The sequence below is a fragment of the Phragmites australis genome, chromosome 11, assembly GCF_958298935.1.
Source record: "Phragmites australis chromosome 11, lpPhrAust1.1, whole genome shotgun sequence".
Taxonomy (NCBI): domain Eukaryota; kingdom Viridiplantae; phylum Streptophyta; class Magnoliopsida; order Poales; family Poaceae; genus Phragmites; species Phragmites australis.
The window spans coordinates 3,444,631-3,470,459 of record NC_084931.1 but is presented as its reverse complement, the minus strand read 5'-3'; the positions used below and the strand labels follow the sequence as shown (position 1 = coordinate 3,470,459).

The 25,829-nt window shown below is 40.3% G+C and overlaps 2 protein-coding genes and 1 non-coding gene across 4 annotated transcripts; 1 reads left to right on the top strand and 2 right to left on the bottom strand.

Moving 5' to 3' along the window:
• Nucleotides 1–21: 21 nt before the first annotated feature.
• Nucleotides 22–2,824, bottom strand: LOC133884579 (uncharacterized). The gene is made up of 3 exons (XM_062324038.1): nt 2,638–2,824; nt 1,950–2,047; nt 22–833 (listed from the first exon to the last, which is right to left on the bottom strand). Exons 1-3 carry the CDS (start codon nt 2,764–2,766, stop codon nt 200–202), a joined length of 861 nt encoding a protein of 286 aa, XP_062180022.1. The 5' UTR covers nt 2,767–2,824; the 3' UTR covers nt 22–199.
• Nucleotides 2,825–18,200: 15,376 nt separating this feature from the next.
• Nucleotides 18,201–24,467, bottom strand: LOC133885262 (uncharacterized). Of its 2 annotated transcripts, none has more exons than XM_062324950.1 (13): nt 24,215–24,467; nt 23,986–24,123; nt 23,454–23,535; nt 23,273–23,349; nt 21,685–21,791; nt 21,104–21,236; nt 20,119–20,235; nt 19,904–19,995; nt 19,638–19,704; nt 19,436–19,514; nt 19,247–19,338; nt 18,824–18,925; nt 18,201–18,690 (listed from the first exon to the last, which is right to left on the bottom strand). In XM_062324950.1, exons 1-13 carry the CDS (start codon nt 24,422–24,424, stop codon nt 18,550–18,552), a joined length of 1,437 nt encoding a protein of 478 aa, XP_062180934.1. In that variant the 5' UTR covers nt 24,425–24,467; the 3' UTR covers nt 18,201–18,549. The 2 variants fall into 2 exon arrangements, with proteins under 2 accessions (XP_062180934.1, XP_062180933.1); XM_062324949.1 differs by having other exon boundaries at nt 18,824–18,967; nt 24,215–24,465.
• A 54-nt stretch (nt 24,468–24,521) lies between these two features.
• Nucleotides 24,522–24,595, top strand: TRNAT-AGU (transfer RNA threonine (anticodon AGU)). The gene has a single exon. It is a non-coding gene; the product is annotated as a tRNA-Thr (tRNA).
• The last annotated feature ends 1,234 nt before the right edge of the window (nt 24,596–25,829 follow it).

Genomic DNA, 25,829 nt, shown 5'->3' with positions numbered 1-25,829 from the left:
GGCCGAGCAGAGAGGATCAGATGGCATGGCAACATTCCAAAGGTTAGTTTCACTCAAATATTACAATGTCAATATTCTGAACGCAGATGCTCAAACTACAGAGAACAATAGATCAAACAGCAATCAAGATTACAACAAGAATAAGCAGCGTTAGAATCCCCAATTATTAACATGAAAATGGCATAGTGCGTTCCCTGTACTATCTATTCTTATCCATACTGGTGTCAAATTTACATTGGTTCTTATCATCTTGCTTAAACTTTGGATCACTTGGACAATAATCCAATGTGCAGTGGTCGATGTAATCTATCTCATCATGCTCTGGTCGACCGAAATCGCGGTCAGGCCTCTGGTAGCTGTCTTCATCATCCATTGATTTCCTGCAAGGAGACTGCCCTTCTGCCCTTTCCAAACCCTCTAGATGTTCCTCATGATCATGTGCATGTTCTTGTTCGTGTCTGCTGCCATATGTCAGGTCGTACGCGTGGGGTCCCTGCACCCTCATTTGCACCGACCTCAGTAGTGCTGTTCGCCTCAGGTCTGCCCCATGGCACATGTCATTCGGCGAGGATGGGAACCGTCCTTCATTGTCAGAGCCACGGCGAGCATGAGAGCAGACCACTGATGAGAGGGAGCAGCTGGGGAGAGGGAATGGGTTTGAAGGTAACAAAGCAGATTGTGGTTTCTGCTGACGGTGAGGAGATGACATTGGACTAGTCGAAGGACTGACCATTGGATCGGCTTGACTCACGTTGGAGTTTAATTGAGTGTCATAGCACCGGTAGTCATCCGAGTCTTCTGACATTGGTGAGTATTGGGATAATATCTCATCCCTGAAAGGAGTCAAGTAAGAGCATTCATTATGAAATGCATTACCGTAAGTGCGGTACAATTGTGATTGCTGAGAAGTAGAAGTACTGAATCAACTGAAATAAAGCCCACCACAAACAAGATGATGCTTCCAATTGCATGTTAAGTGCTCCCTGACCACAGTTCCCACATGGTTAACCAACTACCGAGGTGCTGTGGACATCAACATTCATAGCCACACATGCCCTTTGAGTAATAATCTTAGTTATATATCATGTTAGCTCGACATGTTCTGGAACATGCCAGCGACTTATTATTGCTTACATGTGGGTGTAACCATTGAAGCAATCATGTGTGAGATCAGAATATCTCCAGAATCTCTAAAATGCTCACTGAGCATAGAGACGAAACTACGAAAGACTGCCTGTAACCGTGTATAGTGCAAAACTATACCTACTCGCTTCATCATTGCATGGAAATCAGCATGAAGTTAGTAAGGATTATGAAAAATTAAACTATTCATGTAACTAAAAATTATTACATTGTAGTTGTGCTTTGGGCTACATTGTAAACATAAAGTTTCAGTTAATTAAGAGGCAGAAATGGGATGGAAATGACAATTAAACCTGACAATAGCATCCCTGCTGCAACGGCGAGTATTCTTAATTTAGTAGCAAGTGCACTATAGCCTTCATCTGACAACAAACTTTGTTCTTTGGTAATTGTATTCAAAACAAAAGCCTGATTTTCTAACTGGCACTAATATTTCCTGTTACATAAATTCCTAATTGTTGAACAGGCTTTCTCCAAAGAAAAAAAATGGGACAACGGGGAAATTGGGGTGCCTACAAGTTTACAAATGTGTGGTATGGAATTAGTTAAGAAAGAAGGATCATGTTTTCCAGGGGAAGATGGATTATGCTATATCTCAAATTAAATGGAACACCAACATTGTTCAACTCCTTTCACACATTAGACTATTAACCACTAATTTGGGTGAATGGCAGTAAAGCTTATATTGTCTTCCCATCTTGCACTTTTAAAACCCACTTTTCGACAATACAAGATGGAATACGCATACATGAACATCTATAGATAATGTGTCCTAAGGAATGCATATGAAATCGGTGCACAAAAACCTGACGCAAGAAGCAGTCTCTGATCTCGCAGGGGACTCCATGATGTTGTCGGGCAGTGAATCTCCAACAGATAATCCATTCAGGCTGGACGCCATTATCTGCAACAATTAGCTGATTAAGGAACGATAAACAGGGAAGAAATGACAAGACAGTAAAAACAATGGAATAAATTGTTCAGTTCTGATTGGAGAGGAGAAGATGGATAAAGAACAATTAACACCCGAAAAATGCAGCTCTGGAGCCACCAAATCACCCAGGAGTCCCCAGGAATTGGAGAACGAAGCAGCACCCATTTTACAGAGTAGGATGAGAAGAATAAGGGAGCAATACACAATTCAGGCCAAAACTAGGTTCTAATACCGCTCAAGAATTCGGGCCCAAGAAGCACAAAACGAAGGAAAATAGAAGATTAACAAAGAAACAGGCATGAACAACAAAAAATTGAGCTCTAAACCCAAAGAAACAGCCCGAGATCCCACGAAATCTGACCAATGAACCCTCCAATTCGAGGAATTAACCACCAAACCGAGACGGACCAACGCAACGAGACCGAGATACCGCCCTACAGAGATCAAATTACACATGAAACAACCCGGAATCGCACAAAGGAGACTCCTTGCCGCCCGATTCGGACCCAAAAAAACACCCGAATCAAGAACGAACACAGAGAAGGGCGTGGGCGACCGACCTCGCTGAGGTACCGCTTATGGGAGTGGAGGTTGTCCACGTACACGTCCTCATCCGGGTCCCTCCCGCGCTTCCCGCCGCCGCCGGAGAACGGCGGCGACATTGACGCCTCGCCGCTGCCGCCCGCCATTTGTAGAGAGTGGAAGGAAAGTGGCAGCACAGGAGAAGAAATTCTATCTTGCCGATAGCTGCTCGGCTTGTTAAGCTGAATCGGCTCGCGAGCCGGTTAGTTTTGTAAGCCAATGAGCCTGAACTCTCACGTGGCGTTTGGATAGTTACTTGAATGGGATAGAAAAATGTACATGTATAAGAAGCAGTGGATTTAAGATGGGAAATATGTTTTAATTTTTTTTTATCTATATGGTCAGGGATTGGGATATAGTCGTGTACCAAAGGTGTGGGGTTATTTCCCACCCGTAACCCACCCTCCCTATCGGATTTAAATTGGTGGGATATGAGCTGTTGATATCCCATTCTCTATCCACTGCATATCTCATTCACTTTATTTAAATATGGGTTTAAATCTATTCCACCTCCTATTTTCTTATCTCATCTTTCATTTCCCACTAACGGAACGAGACCTCAGGGTATATTTGGTACATATACTGATCTTGTTATCATTTATTATAATTTTTTATCACATCTATTTAAGATTAGTTGATTAAAATCTTCGTTACATTTTGGAATGTCTAAGATAATCTTGTCACACTTTTTTAACTCACTTACGTGTAAGACTATAGCAACAGATATAGAATTTTACCATAATTATAATTACGAACCAAACATATTCTAAGCTGATCAAATATGACTAACTTTAGATGTGACAAATCGTGATAAGTTTTAGATATGAATCAAACATGCACTTATGCCCCGTTTGCTAGAGCTCCGACTCCTGATTCACCCTCGAACTGATTTCGCTATACTATTTGCCACATGTTCTCTTCAATTTAAAATTTGCAAATTAGCCATAATATGACATGGTGTTAGATTCTAACATCAAAAGTTCACTTCAAACTCACGCCGCGTGACATACATCTACTCTACCCTTGTCAATTCTTTGTTACTAATGTTTGTTGATGGATTCTACTACTACCATAACATCGAACGATAAAACTTACCTGGGTCCGGCTAATTTTAAAGCTACTTTTTATAGATCAAAGCAATGTATATCTATGGTTATGTTTGGCATATCTTATTGCTAGCTTCTATTTCTCAGAAGCTATAAACTGAAACAAATATGTTATTTTATTGTTGGTTTTTGAAAAGATGAAAAACTGACTTTTGATGAAATAAACTAAATGCTAATAAACTAGTTGAGAGTTGTTCTTTGAAAAGCTGGTCTGGTGAGAACTTAAAAATTTCTTATAAAAATTAACAGTTTTTTACATAGCAAAAAACATATTTCAACTGTACCAAACAAAACCATATATACGTTCACAAAACGTGTCTCGCATAACACTTTCCTATAACTCTACTAAAATCTAACTCTAAACCATCGTCCATACCAGACTAAAGTTTTGCATAGGACCTAATAAACTCACTATAGATTATGCCTATTACACATAGCTAGATCATTTTAACCGATGGCAGCCGAAAAACTGGAAGCATTACAAGGCGAGTACAAAAGCAGTTGATTCTTTATCTTGGATGTCATCTCCTCCACTTGAAGATGTTCATCCTCTTTGCCAACAACCTCCACCTCTACGTGAAGGACACCATCCTGTAAGCCATCGCTTGCGGGAAAGCTACAACAAATTCTTGAAAACAAAATCGTTCCTAGTAAGCTAAATTGTCCAAACTGTAATGCCTAGTAAAAAAATCTATCTACTGGAGTTATGCCCTCCTCTTTCTAAGATAACCTCAGTAAAGTTTTGTATATTAGTAGGTAGAAGCGACCAACTAAAAACATCTGTAAGCATACACTAGATGAATCTGGCAATGGGACAGACAAACATGATATGATCGATAGTTTCCACTAATCCACAGAACTTGCACCATTCACTGCCTGGCCACTTCTTTTGTAATTGATCTTCGGATTGGATTCTGTTGGAGGGTTAACTCCTATCACGGGGATCTTGAGGGACCCTTTTTAGAGATTCGGCCGGATGGATGATTCTGAATATATTTTCTGGAGAAATAAATGGATGTAAATGCGATGGCAGGTGGGGTGGAATGATCTAATGCAGAAATGAGTAAATGCACTGGAGGGATTTTAGACAGGTTCGGGCCGCACTGCGCGTAACACCCTACTCCTGTGTGGATGCTATAAATGCCCTGAGAATGTCTCTCGGGAATGTGCTGGTTACAAGAATGTTTGTCTATCCTAGAGCTTCGAGCTCCTTGTTCTTGGACGGTCTTAGCTTCTATGCTTGTACGAAGATGTTCTTCAGTCTCTAAGCAAGCGTCTGAGAGTTCGGGCGTTCCTCTGTATCAACTCAGACTCAATCTGCCTCTGCTTCTCTTTTGCCTATCTTTGTCCGTGCCCGCCGGCTCCTTAAATACTCGTCGGCGGTGGCGTACCCTGAAAGGGAGGGCACGAGTTTCAAGACGCCATAAATGAAAAGGCAGTCATCATGGCCTCTGCGCGAAGTGACGGGGGTTGAAAACGTGCCCCGCGCCCGGTCTTCAGTCGTCATGATGGCGCTGGCAACGGACGTCGTGAAGAGGGCCCACCGGGCAGCCACAGAGCGGCCCGGCGTGCCCGCCCGGTCTTGTTCGCCTGCCACAGCAGGGCGGCAGACGGAACGCCTCGGGCCTCGTGATGCTATCCCGAGGCGCACCGGATGATGCGGGATGGGACCCGTGCATTAAATTTCTCCACGCCCTTCTGCTAGAATATGGCAGGGACTGACACCGAGCGTGGCGGGAGCAGTTGGAGGTGACAGGCCACGCGTGCTCTTAAATGCGGTATCGGACCTTTCACTGGCTGACACCTCATCGCTGGACCCCAGTGGGGGCCACTGACGAAGGGCTTCTTGGGCCATCGGGGAACCGAGTGCTCGGGGGTCACTGTTCACCTCCCCGGGCACTCTCTCCCAGAAAACGCTCTCTCTTGGTCCTCGGAGAACCGAGTGCTCGGGGGTCACTGTTTACCTCCCCGAGCACTCTCTCCCGAAACTACATTCCTTGGGTCCTCGGGGTACTCGGGGTGCTCGGGGCCACTGTTCGCAGCCCCGAGCACATCCTTCCCGGTATTCGACTTTTCTAGTTGCTGGGGGACTTGGGTGCTCGGGGGCCACTGTTCATGACCCCGAGCACTCTCTTCCCGGTCACTTGGTCTTCGCAGATCATCGGGGAACCTAGGTACCCGGGGGCCACTGATCGTGGCCCCGAGCGCCTTCTCCCGGGACTTAGTCTTTTTTACCTCGCGGAGATGACTCCCGCGGGAGGGCGCCACGTGGCGGATTGCTAGTCTAGCCTCGGAATTCGGGGACCCCTGGTTCCTGATTCACCGACAGATTCAATCTCCATAAAGTAACCAAAGGAAATTTTTAATTTTCAAAGGTAAACTAGCATTCTAAATATCTAACGTGACATACGTAAATCTCTAACTCCTGAACAAATTATGTGGTTATAAAGAGAAGAAGACGAGAAATTTCCCGATTTTTCTAAAGCCCACCAAACAAAATCATCCGCATTATTAAGATGGACTGAGTCGAACAGACTAAGAAGCTCGTGCAATCTACATTTTCCTGTGGGCCAAAGGTTCTTCTAAAACTTAGATCAACTGCATTTGCTCCTGAAACTTCAGAAACCGTGGCCTGTTGATAGCAAACTCTGTATAGTCTGAAAATTTTTACACTAAGAGGACAAGTAACTATCCAAGCATCTAGCTAGAAACGACTTTTCTTTTTCATTACCAACTTTTAAAAGTCGGTCTAGTGTTAATACAACTTTAAAAAAAATTACTATCTCTTAAGAATGTCCAACATCCACTCTATCCAACTTTTCTAATCTAGGAAAAGAATACCTTTAGTGAACCCTACAAACAAAGAGACAACAACATTTTCCCTAGCTTTAGAAAAATAAATATCTTGGTGAAGGGATGAGCTCACCCTTGACCCCCTTGACCGAAATGGCATTAGGGTTTCAAGATGACCTCCCCTTGCCTATTTATACTACATGATTTAGATTCTATTTTGCATTTTCCCTAACTTGCATATGGTAATTTTGGAGGTGATGACATCTAAGCTTGCTATGTGTCACTTGGCATTGTTGCGGTGATTGTGGTTTTGACATATAAACCGGTTAGGTGTCCATGAGGGTAAATTGGTAATTTTGGTGGTGCATTCTTGTATTGGGGGATGGAGGCTAGGTATGAGGCTAATAATTAATCCATGAATTATTCTTGTATTGAAAATGCGGCTTTTGTATTTTGGACCCTTTGCAAAGATTGTGGTTTTGCAATGAAATCCTTAGTGTGGTTGGCGTGGCATCTATGGCTCAGTTTTGCCATTTCTAGAATTTTAGGGACTTTTCTAAAGGTTTGGAAAAGTCAAAGGTTGAATTTTAGATTTTTGGCTTATTTATTGGATTCTTGGTGATTTCCTAAAATACCATTATCATTTAGGTCATGTTTGTTTCCGCTTTTGCTTTTGGATTTTGGTAGCGAAAGCCAAAAGCTGAAATAAACAGCTTGATTTTGTAATCCACGATCTGAGACCATATTGTGCCACGATCCACAATTCGGTTCCCCTAGCTTCTGTTGGATTGTGTAGGATTGACAAATGAACCTAAACATCAAAGTTGATAGAAATTACCCATAATTGCCACTGAACCACCTTCATTCACTTTCCTTCCCCGCGATCATGACCAAAAGATAGGAGGCCTCTGGCTCCGACGACCACCCTCGAAAGGAACCCAGGTACCCAAGCAGCTGACATAGTCGTGCTTCTCATCGCCAGCTTACCCTTCCCCGGTACACTCCATTCCAACTTCCTCTCTCTCATCACCTCGTTCTGTCTCCTGTCTCTACGGTCTGCATCCATGGCCCCTCATCCCCACCCATCGTCGGATCTTGTTCTACAATGTTCTGATTGCTTTGGATTTTTCCATGATCTGATTTACCTTTAGCTGCAGACTAGCTCAGGTTTGGTGAATCGATCGACCTATTACCAGATCCCCTTCTTCAGATTTGACTTTGCTGCAAACACGGTGATGGCAGCGCACCTGACATCATTTGGTTCACGTTTAGTGGTCGTGGTTACTTGCCTAGCTTGTCTCCTTCCGATTGGGATTTGGTAGCGATGAACTGTTGGGACTATGAATGAAATGTCAGGTTATGGAGCAAGCTCCCGGACCTGCACCTGTGTGGCTGGCACCTCCAAAATCCCAATTGCAGTTGAGTTGCTATCTCATGCCTGCCTAAGATGGTTGGCTAGTTCAACCATGACTGCTGTCAGAATTGAGTGAATCTAGCGTGTGTGTGTGTTGTCAGTTGTGTGCCCCTAAACTAGGTGTTTGTATGTCTTATTTTGTCCATTTCTTCAAGTTGTTTACATAGCTTGATTTTTTCTGTCTACAATGCCCCTCATTGTCACTCCATTCACTCCTTTATAGCATAGCGTCAATTTGCCTACACTAGACTCCTGGATGCAAGAGTCTCTGTATAATGTTAAAGTTATTAATGTCTTTTTGGATCATCTCAACTCCAACTGTTCATGTTGATTTGGGAAGTCTTCTGTCCTGTGATCTTGAGAGTTTTAGTTCCTTTTTAGCCATCATTAAATGGTTATAGCTTGTTTACTAGTTACATAATACCTGTCAATTGCTGCATTCTTACTGGTTACATAATTGTTTGTGACAAATAAATGAGGACTTTGTTTGGGATAAGGCAAATTGAGATTCCTATCACACCAGGGCCTTTTGAGAAATTTATGTGTAAGAAATAAATAATGGGAATAGGCCTATTGGTGTACTATCAAACAAAGCATATAAGAACTTGCATGATAAGTTCTTTGCTAGGACAGGGAATCATCACTCAAAAACACAATTTAAAAGTCGATGGGATTCTTTGGAGGGTTTGTATACTTTCTGGCTAACCATCAATAAAGCTACTAGACTTGGATGAGATAGTAATAAAGGAACGGTGGACTCAAGTGACAGCTGGTGGAAAGAGAACACAAAGGTACTCACTTTTATATACCTAATATTATCTTCTTTGGTTTTCATAATCATGGAGAATGGAGGAAGCTTTAGAATGGACCTCATAAGTGTCTCTCGGTGCTTGAGAGGACGTTTGAGGATAGTGCAGTGGATGGTTCCTCTTCTTGTGTTCCTGATGAAGGAGTAGGAGGGAACACAAACAATGCAGTTGATGTCGAAGAATTGGCAGTTGCAAGCCCTCAAGGTAGCACCAACACTAGAAATGTTGCTAATCCATTGAAGCAATGTGGTACTAACAATAGTGAAGGATCGAGATACGGCTTAGAGGGGGTGAATAGGTGCCTTTTCAAATAATAAAATAGAACAGCACAACGGAAACAAATATCGAATGTTCTGACCATGCCGTAACTTGTTATATTCATGATCGGAACTTCCAGTTTGCTTGGATTTCAAACGATGCTAAATCTACGAACAACGATGAATTAAACTATGAAATGCAAGACACAATAGGATAAGATGTTATTCAATTTGAAGTAAAACTACCAAGCACAAAGTCTAACTCAATATATTAAACGAATTGCTCGAGATCACATAAGAGGAGAGAAATAACCAAAGCGGGGAGACGTAATGAATTTATTCCCAAAGTTTGGATCATTGAGGGAATCCTACGTTTCCGTTGAGAGGCTCGATCGCACTTGAGCTGGGTCTCTTTCAACCCTTTTCCTCGTGAGGTTGCACAAAGCACTCCGACTCCACTTGGTATTACTTCCCTTATGGAGGTGTAATCCGACCTTCACAAACTTCTCACAGCGCACCATAAGTGAATCGGTGGCTCGTGAGTGACTCCTAGCTATCTAGAAGACCTCAATATCCAAGAGTAACAAATACGCACGAAGAATGCTTGGAGTTGAATCCTAGTGCTCAAAGATGAAAACAATTCACTTTCACTAGATTTCTCACTCAAATCCCTTTCTAAAGATGTAGCACAAAGAAAGGGAGAGGAGAAGTGAACTTGAGGGCTCTAGAGAGGTTCTTTTCTGTCAAAGCATCAGCAACCCAAAGAGAAGAGGGAGGGGGAGTGTGAGGAACCGTCCAAATAGTATTCCAATTAATCATCATGAGGATCATTTGGTTAATCACAACCTCAATGATTAATCGGAATAACATCCCGATAGTCCCGGTATATGTTTTGTGCTTAAGATCGTAACACATACCTTTCCAACATATGACATCACAACAAAGCTTAAGAAAGAGCGAGTAATTAACACTAGATTACAAGTTCTTAAACATTCAACCATTTACAACAATTTACATAAAAGATTAGATCAACTACGCAACGAAAACAAAACTATAGACAACAAAAGAAGAGTGGAGCAGCATACCCTTAGGCCTCACCCCAAAAGCTTCATCACTCAAGAGTAGTTGCCTACTCAAATCCACCACCAACATCAGCGGGTGTGAAGTAGGCAAAAATGAGCTCCTCCTCACTAGAAGTACCTGAAAAAGCAGCGTGGGTATGAAAGTATTCGCAAGACTTAATCCATATAGGACACATATAAATAGCCTGACTCTAAGGATTATGTATTAAGCTATTAGTAAGAAAATGCCACATGGTTAAGTAAATTCATATGCATAAGCAACCTAAAGACATATGTGTGAGCATCTATAGTTAACCAAATAAACATTTTTAAACCTATAAACAACATGAACGTAAATATAAAAGGAATCATCTCATGTAAACAATGGCCATCGACAACCATGACCAACAAAACCATACCAATCATCCTACATTCATGACTCTACAACCGATACAAATGGATAGGAGCATGCTCATGACAGAGAGCGTGACAATTCGAAGAATGCTCGGAGATCAATCTCCAAGAGTAACAAATGCACACGAAGAATGCTTGGAGATAATTCCTAGTGATCAAAGATGAAAACAATTCACTTTCACTAGATCTATGACTCAAATCCCTTTCTCAATATTTAGCACAAAGCATGGGAGAGGAGAGGTGAACTTTGGGGCTCTAGAGAGGCTCTTTTCTGCCAAAGCATTAGCAACCCAAAGAGAAAGAGAGGGGGAATATTTATAGGGTACCCCTAAAAAACTAACCGTTATACACTTTTTCGCTCGCCCCACATCGGAACTTTCGATTTTATGGTCGAAACTTCCGATCAGTGCAAAAAAAAAAAACATTGACTTGCTCTACTCAAACCAAGTTTGGAGATATACACATATCGGAACTTCCGATCTAACACATCAAAACTTCCGATTTGTGAAATGGTAAACCAAGTTGAGAACTTAAGGTTTGAGAAAATTCTGGACATTCCGACTCACATCGGAATTTCCGACCTAAAGCATCAAATTTTCGATTCAAATGAAAACTTCCCGAGAGCTAGAAATTTAAACACACCAGACATTCCGACTCACATCAGAACTTCCGACCTAAAGCATTGGAACTTCCCATTCAAACAAAAACTTCCCGAGCGCTAGAAATTTAAACACATCGAACATTTCGACTGAGATCGGAACTTCCGATATAACCTATCAGAACTTCCGATATCAACAAAACTTTTAAACCCAAGTATCCGTGTACATGAAATGTGTCTCTCATTTAAGGATTAACTTTGAGCACTAAGTTCATAGCAAAGCCTTCAACGTTGCATTCCTCTTAATAGTATGTCATTCCTATACTCAATTCAAAGATAAAATGCTATAATAATAGAAGTAACCAAGTGTCGTCTTCTTTCTTTATTTTTGGAGATCGCCAGTGTTGTTTAACTTTCATCATTGAGACTTTTACCTATTCAAATACTCATTGAACATACAAATCCCTTAATCGTTTGTCATCAACCATCAAAATCCACTTAGGGGGTTTAGATGCACTTTCAAATAGTTCTAGTAGCCTGAAGACTACGGTTAAGATAATGAAAGGTATATGGGATAATATGCAATCCTCTAGTGTTGTTACCAACAAGGTGCTACAGGGTGAAATGAGGTCCGAATCCATTAAGCAAGTGATGAGTTTGGCGGTGGAGTCTGGGCCAACAGAAGGAAGTGAGGAGCATTTCATGGCTAGCAAGCTTTTTGTCAAAGCTGAACACCATGATGTATTCAATACTTTATCCTCAAATGAAACAAGGCTCAATTGGTTGAAGAGGTGATGTGAGGAGAATAAACATTAGGAGTATTTGTTTGAACCTTGTTTGTTCAATGAACTTAGTGACTGTTATGTAATATTTGTTTGAACCTTGTCTGTTTCATGAACCTAGCTACTGTTATATAATATTTGTTTGGACCTTATATGTTTGCTAAATTATTTCTTCATAAACCTACATATTAGTGTGTAACCTATCTTTGCATTTGTTTGTAGATGAGTTCTATTAAAAGTGATGGAGATGATGAAATATAGAGCTAGCACATATTCAATTGGATGTGCTCAAACAATATGGAGGAATAGTAAGTACTTTTGGTATGTACTATGATGATACATTCTTAAACAAATATGAGAAGACGGAATCTATTTTCTCAGATTGCTGAATGATCCTAGAGATTGCTATAACATGTTTAGGATGAGTAGACTCCTTTTTGATAGGCTACATGATTTGTTGGTGTCAAATTATGGCTTGAAGTCAATAAGATGTACAAGTTCTATTGAATGTTTAGGCATATTTTTATGGACTATTAGGGCTTCACAGTCATTTATCCAAGTTGCAAACCGGTTCGAGAGGTCAATTGAAACAATTAGTAGGAAATTCCTTCATGTGTTGGATAGTGTCAATCTCCTTGAGTGGATATTATCAAACCTAGGGACCCAGAGTTCAAGACGGTGCATGCTAGGATTCAAGATCCTCATTTTGAGCCACATTACAATAACTGCATAGGCGCAATAGGTAGTGCACATATACTTGTTATTGCGCCTTCGACAAATTTGGTTGCACATGTGGGATGCTATGGATATTCGACTCAAAATGTGTTGGTCGTATGTGACTTTGACATGAGGTTCACTTTCATTGTTGTTGGATGGCTCGGCTCGGTACATGACATGAGGGTGTTCAATGATGCTTTACTTAAATATGGCAACAATTTTCCACATCCTCCACAATGTATGGATGTATATCGTCTTGTTATCATCTCATTTATGACATAGTAAAAACTATATGCCTCATGTTGGATGTTATTTGTTAGGAAAATATTATCTTGTTGACTCGGGCTATCCTAATCGACCAGGTCATCTAGCTCCATACAAAGGGGAGAAATACCAGTTAAAGGAGTTTTGGCAAGGCCCATCACCTAGTGGTAACAAAGAAAATTATAATCATTTCATCTCTCTGCAATGTGATCGAGCAATCATTTGGTGTTTTAAAGATGAAGTGGAGAAAATTATTGGATTTACCAAGTTATCCTATGGTTAAGCAAACAAAAATAATAATTGCATGCATGGCTCTTCATAACTTCATTCAAGATAGTGCTATTAGTGATCAAGACTTTAAGATGTGTGATCAAAATGAAAACTACATTCCAACAATCAAAGGATCTTTATCTCATGGAAGTGGTGGCAATGGATTAAGAAATGAAGATGGACACATGCATACCATTCGCGATAACCTTGGTGATGTTTTGTTTGCTATGAGAAACTAGATTGCTCATGCGAGGATATGAATGATGTAACATTTCCTAATTTATGGACTAAAATAATTTGTATGATTGATGTATCAGTTGCTACTTGATGGTTAAAAAATAATGCGGTGTGAATTATGTTTTATTTGCTATTTTATCCTGCAGATTCATATTTCTAAAATAGTTACAAAGGAATAAACATGAGAAATATGTACCACAAAAGCTAAGGCATTGTAGACATTGTAAAACATAAGCTATCATTCAACCCTCTCACAATCCAGGTAGCCAAACAACCCTCAACTTTTCACAATTCATGATCCAAAAGCTATCTCTTACAATCTAAAGTTGAAACAAACATGCTAAAAATAATAGTCACAAATTGTTGGGGGAATGGTATCACATTGGCCCCGTTCGTTGACCTCGTGCATAACAGTCAATCCCAAAGGCAAAGTGGCAAGGCTAATATCAAGGTAGAGATATTTCCCTTTATGATCTACAGGGTTTAGGTTCAAGGATGTACAACGAAGCCCAGAGGGCGAAGCTCGAATGCGAGGACCGAAGGGAGGAAGCGGTAGCAAAGTCCAAACGACAAAGCCCGGATGCGATGACCGAAGGACAAAGGGGTGCGACGCAGCCCGAAGGACGAAGGGTACAACGAAGCCCTAAGGACGAAGGGAGGTGACACAAAGACCTTCAATAATAGAGAGAAGGCTCGTCCGAGAAGGAGCCTGCGGGTCAACTAGAACCTGGCCAGAAGATGACCAAAGTGAGCTTGCCAGTAGCCCCAAAAGGAGGGCTCGATGTGGGCCTCTTCAGGGCACATGTCGGGATTATATTGCATAGGGCACCGTAGGTGTGCAATGATTGTAATATCCCAGGAATATCCTAGGATATTATTTAGTGTTAAAAGAAATATTTATGTGAATAAGGGGCACAAATATATTGATGATTGGGTGGTTGAGGTATGGCTATAAATACCCCACATGTCTGATATAATAACAAGAGATGAACAATTATCACACTCACTATTACTAGTAATATTTATTGTGTTGCGATTACGATCCCAACACAAATAAATGGCCATAGGGAATTTAACAAATTGTTTGGCTTGGAATTTACCATGCTTAGCCTCCCACATAAAAATGATCCTTCAGTCAGAAATAACACTCCTTCTGTAATTCTATATGTATCTATGAATGCATGTATGTATGTATGTATGTATGTATGTATGTATGTATGTATGACAACACATGTAAATGCAAAACATGTAATGATCAAAGACCTATGTATGTATGAGAAACACATGTAAATGCAAAACATGTAATGATCAAAGACCTTGTATAATTATTGTATTTGGAGAAATGTAAATGACCTATATTTGTACATGTATGAATGAATGCGTGTATGTATCGATGACATGAGCAATGAGCTGAGAGTCAGAAAGGTCTCAGGCTTCCTGTCTAATGAGCTACAGCAAGCTCTCGACTACCGGTAGCACAATGAACACAAACACAGACTAGACTAGACGAATGCTAGCATTGCAGCACATCCAGTGTGTTCACAGCACCGTATGAACGACCATTAGCATGCTCTAGAGAGGTCTAAAATCCTAGGGTATCACATCAACCCACTAGACAAAAGCAAAAATTAAATTAAAACAAACAATGGGTCCCACCTGTCAACCATAGTCCTCTCTTCTTCATCCTCCAACTTCTCTCTCTGCTTGCATCCTTCTCCCTTGCGGCGGGTGGTAAGAGACAAAGAGGTTGGGGATGACAGGTTGGGCTGGTGGTAAGAGAGAGAAGAAGGTAACAAAAATTTCCACGCCATGCTCTTGTGGCTCAAAACCGCCGCCATGTCACCCAAATACCACCACAAACGGGCTTGTGGTACAAATTGAACCGAATTTCACAGTTGGGGCCAAAGTTAGACGGTTTTGTAGTGTATGGTAGAAATTAGACTTTCACAGGAGTTGAGGGCCCAAAATGGACTTTTTTCTTTTTGTAAGTCTCTATTTATAGTCCCTCAACTTTTCACATAATTTAATTTTGGTCCTTTAACTCCAAAACCAGATGCAACCAATAAAAAAAAAACCTTGGACGTATATTGCACCGATTTTAAGGGTTGAGGAATGGATTGTATCTCATTTTGGAGGTGAGAGATGGAAACTAAACTGAGAAATAGCTTGATGCGTCAAAAGCATACCTTTTTTTTCTTTTTCTTATTTGTTGTTTAGGCACCACTATATTCGTACAACTTGTATTCTCCTATTTCAAAATAAGCTCCATACTAAATTCCATTTACGCACTAAAAAACAATTTTACACTTACCACAATATGTCCTAATGTTAACTAACTTCTAATAGAGAAACATACAACAACAACCTATAGAAGATGTGCTCATAATTTTCCAACCGTTTGATGTAAATAGGAGTAATAGATTTTCCTGCTTTTCCAAAGTCTTATATCACCACAAAAACTACAATAATCTGGTATTTCAAATATTTGTTTTTAAATAATGGAATTTTACTAAGGTTAATTTAGAATACTCACATTTTACAAGGTTAAAACAAAATCATCTAAAGTTTGATATTTTAAGGAAGTATCTATAAAACAAAAATGTTTATGCAAAAGACATTTTTTAGAGTACAACCCAAAAGATATGTTGGGATGTTGCAATGTGGCAATGATGCAACAAAAAACCAATCATATAAGGCTCCGTTTGACATCACAATGAGTTTTTAAAAGTGCTTATTTATTTCTAATTTAGGTAAAAAATTTAGTTGGAAGCATATTTTTTTGTTTTGTTTTGTAACATCAAAAAATCACATTAGAACAGGCAAATATTCATCTAAGTAACTAGATTGTATTGCACAACACAACACATGACAACAACCATAAATAGACCCTACATATGGTGCCCATCACTTGCAACTTGCGGAACAAACAACAAATAATGAAGTTTTATAACTTAACAGAAGTTAGATATGATTACAATGTTCGATGAACATCAATATTTTCCTTCCTAGCAATTATATGAACTTGGCGCCAACATTATCTATTAAGATGTGAATTTTGTTATAATTGTAACTACAAACAATATTTAGGTTAGAGCTATCGATTCAATTTTAAGGTTGATCCATATCTAATCAGTAGAACACACACACACACACACACACACACACACACACACACACACACACACACACACACACACACACACACACACACACACACACACACACACACACACACACACACACACACACATATATATATATATATACGGCGAGGCTATTGTGCGCCTATACGCAGTTGCTATTCGCACTGCGCACATCCCCCAGTTACAACCCGAAACACTGTGAGTTATAACTTATTAGGTAGACCAGTTACAACTTCACGTCCAGAAATGCATAATTGCAACACGAGAAGCTAACACTGTGAGTTACAACTTGTTATTCGCACTGCGCACATCCCCCAGTTACAACCCGAAACACTATGAGTTACAACTTGTTAGGTAGACCAGTTACAACTTCACATCTAGAAATGCATAATTGCAACACGAGAAGCTAATACTGTGAGTTACAACTTGTTATTCGCACTGCGCACATCCCCCAGTTGCAACTCGAAACACTGTGAGTTACAACTTGTTAGGTAGATCAGTTACAACTTCACATCCATAAATACATAATTGCAATATAAGAAACTAACACTGTGAGTTACAACTTGTTATTCGTACTGCGTACATCCCCCAGTTACAACCCGAAACACTGTGAGTTACAACTTGTGGGATGTACGCATACATGAACTACAGTGAGCATACCTGCAGAATATACATATAGTGTGTGTATATAGAGAGAGAGATACAGGAAAACTAGTCTGTACTCCTGAGAGTACATACTCCCTACTATGATATATCACATAAATAAACTGGATATACTCCTTTGTCACTGTGAGTATACTTATATACTCATTCTAAGATACTCTAATGTGAATTATATAAAAAATAGAAAAGAAGTACATCAATTTTATTAGATTTTTATAATACCTTCATATTTGTACATAAAATGTAATACACTCAAAAAAATATATGCAAATCATTAAAAAACTATTCATACCACTTGAATGATCTTATATACTCACATACTCTATATACATACTATTTATCACATGAGATACTCCATATATGATGAGATACATATATGAGAGTACATACTCCGGGAGTACCATATATATATATATATTGTCACCTTTGTCATTTTTAAAGCTATAGTTGTTATTGTAATGTGGCCACCGAGGAAGCAGGCAACGGCCAAAAGCGACAACAGTAGAGGTTGAGGTCTGAATCTTCCATGCGTTTGCTGGACTGAACCAATCACCAGCTGCACACAATACAATTTTTACCTCTCTGTTTAGGGATGGTATGTTGGAGCGGTGGCATCTCTTATCATGTTATAGGCTTATATGCATCCCATTGATTTTGAAAAATGTATCAGCCTTTCTCTATTTCTTTTGATATGGATGTGACATTAAGCGAACAAAGCGAGCTTACAGATGTACATCTTGTTGTTTGTTCTTGATTTGTCGTATAAGAAAAGCCTATATCGGATTAAGTAGAGAACGGACCTGCATACTCTAAAAGGAAAATCCAAATGGGGTAATGTACTCTGTCAAACAATCAGAGTAAAAGCAGGAAAAATCCAAATGGTATAATGGACTTTGTTGAACAATCGGAGTACAAGCAAATCGGCGGTCTGATTGCAGGGAAACCAAATGTCACCAATCACAGCAGCAACCATCTTTGGTTCACTGAGTTGTAAGGAATTGGAGAGAGTAAGATGATGCCACAATAATAAGATTCCATTGATCTCATCTCACACAAGAAACAACAGGTGTATCCAGCAACGGTAGGCTGCTTCACAATTTTTGGTACAAGAAAAATAGAACAACGACATGGCTTCCGACTTCTAGCAGGAAGTTGTTGTTTGGAGGCAGAAGAGATCATGGGGCCAACCTCCTAAAATCGACAACAGTACATCACACTTATTTAGTCACAGAATCCTTGTGTTGGCACCAGACATGGTGGGGTACTTACTTCAGTTACTTGCCAGTATTATGAACAGGTTGTGGAAATGCTACACCAATATTTACAAGGAAAGGTGGCATCACAGGACGCTGATGATTGGTTCTACAATTTCAAGTATATGCCTTTCATGTGGAGGAAGCCAGCGGCCAAGCACCAAAAGATGATCTCCAGTAGGACGAATACCAAGGTGCCCCAACGTTTCGAATGGAAGATGGTCTGGAGCAGCAATTCAGTCATATCCACCTGAAGCAAAATAAGTTTTCCATATAATCAGGTCTTGAGAAACAAATATCGTTCTTACTAAAACTGGTTATGTGTAACTATTTAGTATAACATGAGAATATATCACAAATGTGGCATTACAGAAGACATTTACCAGGTTGTTCTCAGGTGACCGCCAATAAAACCCTTGAATAAGCGTAGGGAACAGCTCACAAGCAGCCAGAACATAGACTATAAGTGCATTCATGCCCATCCACTGGAAGAGAATAAATGGCTTCTTAATATGAACAACATCAACCTGCATGAAACATAGGCTTTATAATAACAAGGCATCTGAATTCACTCGGTAATACCAAGCACTGCTTTTGTGATAATCTAGTTTGTTAGAAGAGAATACATAGACTTTGTACATACTAACATAAGTAAAGCAATATTAATAAGGAAATAAGGATTTTTTTCTTATAAAAAAAGTAGTATCAAAAGAATACTGCTATTCTGCGGTACAGTATCTAAATGATTGAGCATTCACAATACAACAAAGAAACGTGATGCGGGAACTAAACCATAGAAAACTTACTATGTAGTATAGCATCAACAGCAGAAATCCAGATACTCCACCAGTTAATAGCATATAGCTCACTGTATACAAAGGCTTGCTGAAAGGCATGCCTTGAACCAACATATACACGTGTCAGACCCAGAAATGGAAGGAATTATCCAAATCATGAACTTCTGCATGACAAGTTATTGCAAAATGCATAACCACCTAATAATTGCAGTAAAAATCCAGAGACTGTCAACACCATTGAAGCTAGTAGCCATAATAGCATTCGCTGTGAATGAATCTGCAGCAGAAGCATGTCAGTCTGGAAATGTCATTTTGTTTTACAGTTCCATTTTGTTCGATACTCAGGGGTTCCTACAGATAAGCATATGGTTCGAAAAGTACTGCATTTCAAGTAGTATACCTTGCAATGAATTAAAACATGTCCAAAATGCAAACCAACAAAGCAAGTCACTGCAGCCATCAGTGTACTGTAAAAACAAAAAGGGATGTTACGTTCTGATTTGCCTGCAAGAGATGTGAATGATCATCTATAGAGAAGTTGAGATTTGGTTAACGTTGGATGGGCAATGGACTGAATCTGGTTTAAATAGGTTGTAAATATTTTTTAGAGTAGGCTGCACTTCTTTTATGGATCAATTGATGATAACAAAAGGTATATATAACTACCTTAACAAACCCTCAGGATCAAATGGAGCCAGACACCAATCTGGTGCATTTGGAGGAAGCGGTCCGTAATCAGGAGAATTAATACTGCATTCCTATGGGGTGAAATAAACAAAGCAATCTGATTGTTAGGATATCAGAATTACCAAATTTGACTAACTATATGATATTCAAGTGAAGAACAAATGGGAACAGCAGTCCATTTCATGAATCAAGACCTTAGTCCTTTTATACACTGGGTTCTTGTAAAGGTGATTTTCACCGAGCAATACTCGGTCTATGAAGCCAACTGCATTGCAAGGTGGTTCAAAACTACCACTAACTCCACATTGGATCTGCAAATTAACAAAACAAGTGCAACAGAGCAGATATGATGATTAGTACTTTGATAGTAAAAATAAATGGAAGCTTGCAGCTACTGGATGAATTAAAAAACATTTTTCTTTATTAGGGTTTCAAATCCCACCAGTAACTGGCTGTTCAAGAAATGCTGGTTGGAACTGGCATTTAGAAAACCAGCCCTTATTTCCTTAATTTGCATTTAATTTTTTTAGTTCAAAGTTGAATTTCTGGTTCCCCATGATAGGGAACTCTTGACCCAGGTTTTTTTGCCGCCTTCACCAGGAAGTGGTATCGGCCTAGGTCCAGGATTTCATTGCCTAAAAACAGATTTTAAAGGAAAATTCTAATAAGAAAACAATAAGAACAAGATGGTGGATGCGTAAGTTAGAAACTTAAAATGATGCCAAGCTTAACAACTTGCTTTGAAAATATAAGCACAGAGAGAGACAATTAATCAGTCAACCCAAATGGTGTCATAGCATACTCAGTGGAAAATATACCAACAAGTGATAACTGCATTGCAGCAGCTTGAGTAAGTTTCATCTTTTCAAACATATCACCGCATAACGCGAACCGAGCTCATCTCTGTTGGTAAGTCCTCCCGGTGAGGAGGCTACCCGCCCAGGCTCGACTCCCCCCCCCCCCCCCCACTCCCACCCCGGCCAAAAAAAAGGTTAGCCAGCCCTTTTAAAAAGAAAACATATCACCACATATAGAGTCATCATGTGTTTTAAAAGCCTTGACAATTTTATATCAAAAGCAGATAATACTATATCACATGAGATGATTTCAGAGCAGCATACAACACAATGTTTTCAAATAGAATAGGTAATTAAACTAACTGGGAGGATCTCTTCTTACCATCTTAATTTCAACTTTGTTGCTTGGAGATGAAACAGTTGAATTACTAGTTTGAACTTCAAATTCCCAATTTGAAACATAAAGGCCAAACATCAAGGCAACATACAGTACTGCAATCATTATGGCCATGATCCTTCAAAAGATAAACAAACATCAGTACTGGTATTAGTTTATTTTTGTGTTTACAACAATTCTGAGTTATCTGCTCAACTAATATCATATGGAGTACACCCAAAATACAAAGTTTTTATAGGTTGTGGCTATACAGCAAAAACTTATCTTAACACCTCTAGCAGTTAAATGGACATGACAAACAAAAAGGGCCAGAATTTTCAAAGCTTACACAAATAAAGGAACTAATCAACTAAAGAAAACAGCATTCGGAACAGGCAACTAACAGGTTGTTCTATATCACAGAAAAGATTATGTAGAGGCAGAGCTCACTTTACTGAACCAGGGGATATAACCAGAGTGTAGAAATAGGATGGAAGTTCTAGTACATACTTCCAAAATGCTTAATAATGATTTGTGAAGAATTTTAAGATCACAGAAAAAACTTTTTCAAAGTAATATTGACTAACCACTCCATGAAGTATTTCTTCACAAATGAAACAGCTGAATCCACCGATTTTTTGTTGACAAGCCAAATCTCTGAAATTGCTGCTAGAAAGTATCCAATAGTTATCCTCTGCAAGAAACATAATAACAATAAGATATTTAAACATTTTGTAAGTAGAAAAGAAATGAAATTGTTACGGGTGAGAGTTTAGTATCAGATAAATTAGGAAGAAAATAAATTAGAATTAGAAGTCAAGTCTAGATTGAGATAAGTTAGGGAGTCCGGATTAGTTTAAGATTGGAAAGAATTAGATTCAGTTCGGTTTAGGAAAGGAATAAAAGAGTTGTATTCGAATAGGAGATAGAGTTAGAGTCGGAATAGGTTATGGAATTGTACAGCTGGGTTCTATATATCAAGAGTAGCCAATACCTCTTGCAAATCAAGCAAGCAGGAAGAATTAATCTAGTCTCCTCCAATATTCTAAGTCACCCTCATCTATAGTCTAATCTCTCATCTCTAGCAGCTGACGCCGCCCGGCTATCCTCCCGACAAATGTTTATCCTCGTTATGATCTTAGGATAAAAAAAATTGGTATCAGAGACCATGTCCTCTGGTGCTGGACAAGAGCAGTTCAAGGGGTTGCTCGCTGCACAGGAAGATCTGCTGCACAAGGACTTTCAGGAGGGTTTCAATGACATGAAGACGCGTTGACCAACGTAACGCGCGCAGTGACAGGGCTGATGGAAGGCATGACGGCACTCAAGAAGCTCATGGGCGTGAAAGATGTGCCGATCACGGGTGACACCTCTGCTGCGACTGCGTCGAGCACAGCGAACATCGTCAGCATAGACCTGCCCGCCAAGTGTTCGACGCTATGCCCGAATGGAGACAACAACACCAACGTTGCTACCGCATCGCCACTAGTGGTTATCATCATCGCCATCCACGTCATGCATGCTGCTGCTGCTTCAAGCACAGACACCACCCTCGACACCAAGCCACCCACCATCTCTTCGATGAGATGTTCCAACAACAACAACAGCAAGTTAAGGTCTGCAGCCAAGCTGGTTGTTCTTCTCAGATCATAAACGACCACCGCGATGCCGCCACACCATTTGCAGCCTTCCTACTAGCATCCACACGGATGACGGTGTGGGATACACCTTTTGTCGATGTGGGGGCTGTTAGGACGCCACCCTACAGCTCGAGGACGAGTTGTCTCCGAAGGAAGGGAGAGATGTTATGGGCGAGAATTAAGTATTAGATAAATTAGGAAGAAAATAAACTATAATTAGAAGGCAAGTCCAGATTGAGATAAGTTAGGGAGTCCGAATTAGTTAAGATTGGAACGAATTAGATTCAGTTCTATTTAGGAAAGGAATAAAAGAATTGTATTCAAATAGGAGATAGATTTAGAGTTGGAATAGGTTATGGAATTGTACGACTAGGCTCTATATATCAAGAGCAGCCGACACCCCTTGGAAATCAAGCAAGCAAGAAGAATTAATCTAGTCTCCTTTAATATTCTAAGTCTCCCTCATCTACAGTCTAATCTCTCATCTACAGAAATACACAACTTAGATTAAAAAAAAATGTGTGCTTTATATTACCTGCAACACACCTAGCCATCGAATATGATCCAAATCGACACCATATGTTAATTTGTGTCGTCCATGAATGTATCCTCCTACAAGTAAAAAAAACATAATAAGGATAAACTCCAACCTAAAAGAAATGACAAAAAATGCGCTAATGAGGGTTAGTTGGCAAAGAACAAGGGATAAGTATAACCTTGCAAAATCACACCCAAGATGAAAAGCTTGCAAGCCCTAACTGCAGCCTTCTTAGTTGCTTCGGTCTTGTTTGGCATTTTCTGCAGTCCACCATCTACAACTGTCAGAGGTTATTCTATAAGAAAAGTTGGCATCGGTTAAATTGCGCAAAGAGCACCAACCATCCAAAGGAAGATATACAAATAAACTGTAATCTGAGGGGCAGAGCACAACAGATACAAAGAGCGGTTTTTGTTCTTAGCAACTAAAGTGTTGACCGTATGCAGTTGAGTTCATCACAGAGGGTTTCAAGAATTAATTGGCCTTGGCAATCGTGTAGATCCACAAATCCTCTTAAACTTCCATTCGATTTGAGTGAATTGGATAGTTCATCAATTCCCCAGACCCATATAGTGGCATCAACACACGGCAGCAGGAAACTTTCCTCATTCTCCAGTCTCCACAGCCTTGCTTGTTGCATAGTTTGATAATGATAAACACCAAGAGGGCAGCTAACGAACAACTACGGTAAGCACTTCATTTCAGTACACCTTGAAGACGAGGGCAGCGGAGACGCCGATGATGAAGAGGAAGGCGGGCATGACGAAGTCCGCCACCGTCACCCCGAACCACGGCGCGTGGTTGATCCCCGGCCACGCCCCGCCCGCGTCGTCCACCAGTATCATCATCTGCGCACAGCGAACGCAATCAGAGTACACGCCTGAATACGGGGGCGGCCGAGCGAAGCAGTAAAGTGAGCCGGATAGGGTTTCCACTCACGGCGACGGTGAAGCCGCGGAACACGTCCAGCGAGGCCAACCGCTGTGGTTTTCGCTGCTTCTCGAACTGCGCCGCCGCCGTCCCCTCCAACGGAGGTGGATGCTGTGGGGGAGGGGATTCGGGATAAGGATGGATCTCTTCGGCGGGGGCGAGGAGGGGGCGGCGGCGGTCGTCTCCGTCGCTGGCGATGGCGATGACGGTGGCGTCCATTTTGGGTTCTCGCAGCAGCCGTACACGGGCATGGCTGGGCTTAAAAGGAACAAGTTAGTTTTAAATTAATTAAGTAAATCTTATTTCCATCACAGTAGCTCTCGTAGCTCAGTTGGTTAGAGCACCCGTTTAGTAAGCGGGAGGTCTTGAGTTCGACTCTCAACGAGAGCATTTAGTTTTGTTACTTTACAACCCTTTTGGTTTCACTCTTTTTGGTGCTTGTTTCAACACATTTCGAGAACATGAAAAAAGAACTTCGATTCTTTTTGTTTGTTTGCGCTCTTTGCAACAATGCGTTATAGAGTATTTAAAATTTCTGGCTTTTTTCTCTACTCTTTTCTATATTTCAGGTGCTTGAAATTTAAGAGCGGTAATTAGATGACGATGGCCGGTAAGGTTAAAGGTTCGGAGAGATGGTTTTCAGGGTCGCCGATATACTTTCCGGGTTTAAAGGGATGCCTCGGAAAGTAGACCGGTTCAGCGGAGGAGGCGAGTACGGGGGCGGGCGGTGGGAGACGACCAGTGGGTCAGGGGTGTCTCGATACCCCAGGTTAGCGCAGTGGGGACTGCAGAAGCAGATCTAGTGGCATCACCGCTAGAGATGGTCGAATGCGGGCGAGGCAGGCGAGGCGAGGCTTAACACGCAGAGGAGGAAGATGACCAGATGTAGAAGATGAAGCTCTAGATGTTGGATCGATATCGGATAGCTACTATTCGTCGCCTAAAGGAATCTCTGTTTTTTGGCATATGAAAAATAGCATCACTCTTTCTCTCTCTTTCTGTCTTTACAGCTTACTCTTGTGATTGATAATATTTGGAAGAATTTGGTTTAGTACCGAAGAACGGTTCATTTCAATAGCCCTCTTGTGCTCTTGTTCAATGAGACTTATAATATTTACAGGTTCGAATTTTCTTCATTCTTTACTTTTATTTTAAAGTACTCCAGTTAGTTTCCCCCTTTTTGTTTTTACCTCAAGGACGTGTAGATTTAAGGTGTGTTTCGAAAGTTTAACATGTCACATAATCAAGCATCTTACACTCTATATGCATACGAGCATATCTTCTAGACAGCATTGGACATGACCTAGTCTGTCCCATCTAATATGACTGAAAATATGATAGCATCCATGACAATTTGAGTTTGTAAAGCAATATCGAGTATTTCATATACGAACAAAAATAATGTTAAAGAATTAATTAATCAATAGAAATAGAGTACAGTCAACAGTATGAAATTAATTATATGAGATAAACAAACACTTTTTTATGATTCGCGTAATCAAATTTTATGATGAGATAAACAAACAGGTATGAATGCTCAAATGATTTGTTTAGTAGAGTAGCAACACTACGTCTGTCAGTATAATCATAATGTTACAATGTAAGAGGGAGGACTAGTGCGTCG

Bases quoted from the DNA above. Each gene is read 5' to 3' on its own strand.
- LOC133884579 (XM_062324038.1), bottom strand. From the start codon at position 2,766: ATGGCGGGCGGCAGCGGCGAGGCGTCAATGTCGCCGCCGTTCTCCGGC. The intron at 2,048-2,637 runs GTCGGTCGCCCA...TAATTGTTGCAG, and splicing joins ATAAGCGGTACCTCAGCGAG to ATAATGGCGTCCAGCCTGAA. The intron at 834-1,949 runs GTTTTTGTGCAC...GACTCCTTTCAG, and splicing joins GAGACTGCTTCTTGCGTCAG to GGATGAGATATTATCCCAAT.
- LOC133885262 (XM_062324949.1), bottom strand. From the start codon at position 24,424: ATGGACGCCACCGTCATCGCCATCGCCAGCGACGGAGACGACCGCCGC. The intron at 21,792-23,272 runs GTAATATAAAGC...TGTTTCTTGCAG, and splicing joins GATGGCTAGGTGTGTTGCAG to AGGATAACTATTGGATACTT. The intron at 19,996-20,118 runs GTCTTGATTCAT...TTCACCCCATAG, and splicing joins CAGTGTATAAAAGGACTAAG to GAATGCAGTATTAATTCTCC.